This window comes from Sphaeroforma arctica (genome assembly GCF_001186125.1).
Source record: "Sphaeroforma arctica JP610 unplaced genomic scaffold supercont1.1199, whole genome shotgun sequence".
Lineage (NCBI taxonomy): Eukaryota > Ichthyosporea > Ichthyophonida > Sphaeroforma > Sphaeroforma arctica.
This window is the reverse complement of record NW_014039359.1, coordinates 8648-14542: the sequence shown is the minus strand read 5'-3', so window position 1 is coordinate 14542 and position 5895 is coordinate 8648. Positions and strand designations below refer to the sequence as shown.

Sequence of the window (5895 nt, the reverse complement as noted above, 5' to 3'; positions counted from 1 at the left end):
TATATATATATATATATATATATTATATATATATATATATATATATATATATATATATATATATATATATATATAATAGTATAATATATATATATATATATATATATATATATATATATATATATATATATACATATATTATATAAAATATATATAGACATGCATACAATTAAAATTTTATTTTAGCATAATATATCTCTACCTATGAGTATATACACGCATATACAAAAGTATATATGAGGATATTCATGAGGATATTCATTTGTACCTCTCACATCCACTACAGAATCTATTCAAGTTCTATCAACGTTCCGTCAGCTGAAGCACATCAGTCTCGCTGGGTCGATGCTGGCAACCAGAGGTTCCCCTCTGCTCTCCGATATGAGTGCTGGAATCGCCGGGCTATTGAGATCGCGAGTGGGAGGTATTTGGTTATATCCAAGTATCTTGATACATGAAGAATGCGTATAACAGAACGAATACATTAACAACACGTGTTATATGAATGTATACACATCTTCAACAAGAAGTGTGGGTGCAGATATGATTTCGATACGTTTTATTTTTCCGTTGCGGGCTTGTGTTTGTGTAGCTGCATGGTAAATGCGGACCGTTAAAGTCTTAATAATCCATCCACACATGGGCTAAAAGATGCGCTCGGATGTCTACGTAGGTTTACGTATCCACAGGTTTCTGTATACCTATGTACCTGGTGTATGATATGTACCAGATGTATGAGAATTAAAGAGCAAGTACTCAAACCGTTGAAAGTATGCGTTATGTTATATGCGAACGCAGGGGCAGGTTCTCGAACTGCTGGAACTATACATAAACGTATGCAAATATATATATGAACGTCTTGGCAAGTACTCAAGATGCTGGAATTATACGTAAGCTTGGTGACGCATATTAGATACATGTATACATATATTAGGTTGCAACCATCCTACACGTTGAGATCGTTCAGCCTTATGCATACAAATAAGCCCAATTTCAGTTCTGTTTCTCTCTGTGCATAAATAGTACTAGCTCGAGTAACCATTTACTCGCTATCGCACTCGCACTCTTCGTTATACCTGTGTGCAGTCTGCATATCCCTATACACCCATCCACACAACATCGCAATCCAATCATAATCCTGATTTTTGTTACACTTTGTGCTGAATCTGACTCCGACAGAATAAGTGTGTGCTTCAGAATACAACAGAACCGATACATTCGCACTTGATCCGCTTGCACAGTCTCAATGAAGTCGCTCAATCACAGCCGCCCTCTAAACCATATGCACAAATCCATAGTATATTCACAAGCATGCCCTTCACATATACGTTCGCATTGATTGTACCCCATCGCCCCGTCCCCCACTCCTCTCTCTCTAAAACATGCAGAGACCCTCAGCAGCCTTGATCTCAGCAGATGCCGATTGTCTGCTAACTTTGCAGCACCGGAATTGGTCAGTGCTTTGGCGCACTCCGGGGTGACCGAACTGCTGCTGAATGACAACAGGTAGCCTTAGCTGGATGTGTGTTAGTGTATGGTATTAGCTAGATGTGTGTTAGCATATGCTGGTACCTGGATGCGTGTTAGTATATGTTATCTGAATTGCTCCGGTTGCCACCGCGGGCGCATGATCATTGACTGAGTGTTGTCAGATCCACTGGCTCGCACACTAATTCACATTAGTTCCTATTAATTTTCGCATTGGCTCGCACTAATTCACACTAGTTCCCACTAATTCCTACATTGGCTCGTACCTCCTTGGCAGGCTTGAAGACGTCGGTATTATTCAATTGTCAGGAGTATTTGCCTACGGTACATGTAAACTACGGCGCCTGGAACTGGCAGGGAATCGGCTGAAGAAGAACGGTCTCGAACAGCTCATCGAACGGATAGCCAGCTCTGATGTAAAGCTGCGAGTCTTAGATATAGGAAGTTCGCAACCAATAGATATAAGGGGCTACGTTCAGTAAGTGTGTACGCTGAATTGTAGGTGGCTCTGGTTTCCGTAAAATTGCGTGTTTAGGGTTGAATGTGGAGTGGGATGTTGTGTAGGAAGCTGGTGTGGTTGCCGTTCCTGTGGGTTCAATACATCTCGGCTGTAGACATTTGGCTCGTATTCGTATTCCTGCCACCAGGCCGATATATAGCCAAAAATTCTACAGCAGAATCAATCATACTACCAGTGACAGTACGCAACAAGGAAAGAAATCATACAAGTAGAAGCTCACACGCCACACCTCGGCAAAAATACCACAACAATTGACCAAAATACCACAACCATTGACATTGCTAGCATCGCAAATTAGAACTGTAGAAAGTTCATCAGCTGGTACGTGAAGCTTACGACCAACGATGGCGTGGACAAAGTAGTTCATAAGAAGTATTTATGCTCTTAATATTCTTGATATTTGGCTACCATACGTACACGTGTTCCCGTTGTTCTTGAGAGTTGAGTGCCATATACGAAAGCCGCGTTTACTTGTTATTCCCTGCAATTTCACATCCGAAGGCCTGTAGACATACTGATTGGTATGAACCAACCATACTACAGGGAGAACTTCGCTGCGCGCACTCGGCTAAGACTTCAACTCCATGGCATCACTGTAAGTGCTTATCAAACTGAAGCCTATACATATGTGTACTATATTACACCGTGGTTTCGGTCAACACCTCGGTTTCCACTGATTGACTTCTTTCCATATTATCGCGCCACAAGCTATGCTGATAGTAGATCTTGCATTCAGTCTCACTTCTATACTACATTTATCATCACCGGCCTGCGTTGTTGTTGTTTGGCTGTAGGTGTTACGATCCACGGACGGAGCCACCGTGGCAGAAGGCTTCGATCCGTACTGAAGATTCGAGATTCACACAACACAGACTATGATACATATACTGTGTGCTGTCATACTGATCGTCATCTTGATCTAAAAGGCAGCTGACTGATGAACATTGAACAATTATGACTCAGACAAATCTACAAACTATAGCAAAAAGCTAAAAAAAATGAGTGACTCCCTTTCCCAATCATCCAATGTAATATTCGCATTTTTGTTTTGTTTCCTGTTGTTACCAACTTCTGGTCCAGGAGGCCTGCGGCGGTACATAGCCGATATCTTTTATTTTATTTTAAATAACACCGGTAATTTATAAGATCCACGAATAAACATTTTTGGTTTGTTTTGTTGTTTAAAAAAAAACAAAACAAAACACATTTTACTACCTAATATTAAATATTCATATATGATGTATATTTTAAATTTAGAGTTCCAAATTGAAACATTGTTTTAATATAAAACAAAAATACAAGGTCAAGAGACAAGAAGGCTGTGCAAGAAATACGTTTAGGAAAAAAAAAGCTGAACTGCCTCACACTCACTCATCAGAGCTCACAAAAGAGTCAGACATCATGTGATATGATAAAACAGACACCAGCATTTTCCATACCTCGGACCCCGGGGTATATTTTTTACACTTTTACGTCTTATAGTAAGAGTGTCCAAGACTCCAACCTTGGCTATTTTTGAAAAAATACATACTCGTCGAGTTGAAGTAAAATAAACGTTTGATTTTGTTGTTGTAAGTGTGTATGGTACATACACATCATGTACGCATTTTCCAGAGATTATCTTTATGATCTGGATGGTCGCACAACGTTGCTGAATCACAACAACTATACTTTAAAAAAACAGCAAAGTTTTTTACCCTAATATTATAAAAGCACGCGATGGGCTTCTTTGTTGTTTACACTCGCACACTCAATCACCTTTACAAATTAAATACAACGAATAACATGTACAAAATCGCTCTTAGAAAGGATGTCTGTGACTCTCATAACAGCGCTGGACAAGCATTTGTGAAAAGTCGTGGACGGGCAACAGCAACCACAAACAATCCAGCACGACCATACTCCCGAGGAATGGCTCTTGGTGGCATGCAACCACAATCGAAGGAAACAAATAAACAGTGCGTCGGCAACGTTAACACGCTACAAGCTGTGACACAGATCTCTCCATCCTATCAACGTATGGAGATGGGTGGTCTGACATCCAAGAAAAATACAGCCGGTTTGACTTCCAGGAAGAATCCAACCAACAAGGATACTCGCACACAACATCCTGAGAAGTCACCCAGCTTGAAGCAGAGAAGGCGCAGTTTCAACCCTTTCAAGAAAGTGAAACGCAATGTGATTCTTAAAGAGAGTTCATTGGCCTCGACGTGGGCATTACGCCCAACAGAGGAAAAGACGAAATCGTTTGATACTACAAGTCAGAGTGACACTATGAGCTTGTTTAGCTTTCAAGTTTAGGTGGTCGATCGAATGAATTTTATCACTGGATTTGTACTACTCAGAGTTCGACAAACAAAAAATATTTTAGCAAACTGGAGATAAAAATAACTTGAAACACCGTATATACTCGTCAAAGTTACAACATTTAAGCCTTAGTTGACTCATGGCACACCATCTACCCGCCATTAGTACACGACGATGTATTTCAAACTTCATGCCTTGTACAATTCTCGAATGGTGGCCTGTAACTGGATTTGAAGAAGGATAGTCGTTATTACTCTATTAACTGTGAAAAATTAAACTCGATACGATTTTTCTTCTAGAGTAGAACACAACACCTATGATTCTACCTCTCACATATTGTTATATTGCATATTCGAAAGCCTGTATTTCTACCTCTCACATATTGTTAAATTGCATATTCGAAAGCCTGTATAGAAGTGTTTCTATATATTTTGCTTCCTCAGCGGTTAAACGAATTCTTTTTACAATTTTTTTGAACGGCGCAGATAGTCTTTTAGCCTTCTTGTCGGCAGTTTCAAGTTTTGTTCTTTTTTAGGAGGTGTAGGCAAATTTTTGTTTTAAATTTGGATTGTTTCCACCTATCAGCGAAAAAGACCTACGCCGTTCTTGTAACCGTGTATTCCATGACCTTCTTCTCTAGCATATTCTATAGCCTTCTCAGTTCTCTGATCTCTCTACTAGAGTCTGTACTCTGTTATCTGTAGAGGGTAGAGAGAGGCCAGAGCCCAGAGGCTAGAGAGAGAAAGAACAAATTCGACAATACATTCGCTACTCTTTCTATTTACATATAGATTTTACTGGAGTAGAATACATATATATGTACTGTAGTTGTTTGGTTTTGTTTTTTTTAACAAAACAAAACAAAATCGGTCGCCAGGTGCCCAGGTGCCCCGCCCCCGGTCACCTCTAGTTCCAATTCGCAACTCCCAAGCCCCAACATAAGCAACAAGAACTATACTATTTATTTATGGTGTTTACTGTTTTGTAGTAGTATAAACTATAAAGAACCATTTTAAATGTATTCACACGAAATTCATAGGTTTGTACTTTGTATGTATTTACATAAATACCCCATTTGTACTTTGTATGTATGTACCCCGTATTTACTATTTAGTATTTTACCCCCGAAGTTGCCGCATATACGAGTTATGATCCTCACTCTGTTCACCAGACTCCTATGTACTCTAGAGAGAGATATAGATAGATAGATAGATAGATAGACAGAGAGAGAGAGTGGGAAATAAGAAGTAAATAGGACACGTTTACAGATATATCTATTACTTGTGTGTGGATTCTTAAGTTGGTCCTAAAAACTCAGATTAAATAAATGGCCACACAAAAGTACACACGTGCATTATAGTTCCAATGAGTTACTCAGTGTCCTCTTAGTCTATGGCTCATAACAAAGACACTGCCACTGATAACAGTACTCAGCGACAAGCGACTATTTATTCCTTATAGTCGAGCACAGCTTCTCATAAGTCCTACAAGTATATGTCGAATTAGCGCACATAGACGAGGAAAAATAATGGAACGTAGGTGTTGATTAGGAATGTGTGGATCAGGCTATGAACATGTCT

The 5895-nt window shown here is 39.4% G+C and overlaps 2 protein-coding genes across 2 annotated transcripts; both read left to right on the top strand.

Annotated features, from left to right (window-relative positions):
• The first annotated feature begins 297 nt into the window (after positions 1–297).
• SARC_10300 (hypothetical protein) lies at positions 298–3026 on the top strand. The gene is made up of 5 exons (XM_014295665.1): positions 298–424; positions 1389–1506; positions 1766–1966; positions 2552–2603; positions 2803–3026. The coding sequence occupies exons 1-5, from the start codon at positions 346–348 to the stop codon at positions 2854–2856; spliced, it is 504 nt and encodes a 167-aa protein (XP_014151140.1). The 5' UTR covers positions 298–345; the 3' UTR covers positions 2857–3026.
• A 724-nt stretch (positions 3027–3750) lies between these two features.
• Positions 3751–4707, top strand: SARC_10299 (hypothetical protein). Its single transcript, XM_014295664.1, has one exon. The coding sequence runs from the start codon at positions 3794–3796 to the stop codon at positions 4307–4309; it is 516 nt and encodes a 171-aa protein (XP_014151139.1). The 5' UTR covers positions 3751–3793; the 3' UTR covers positions 4310–4707.
• The last annotated feature ends 1188 nt before the right edge of the window (positions 4708–5895 follow it).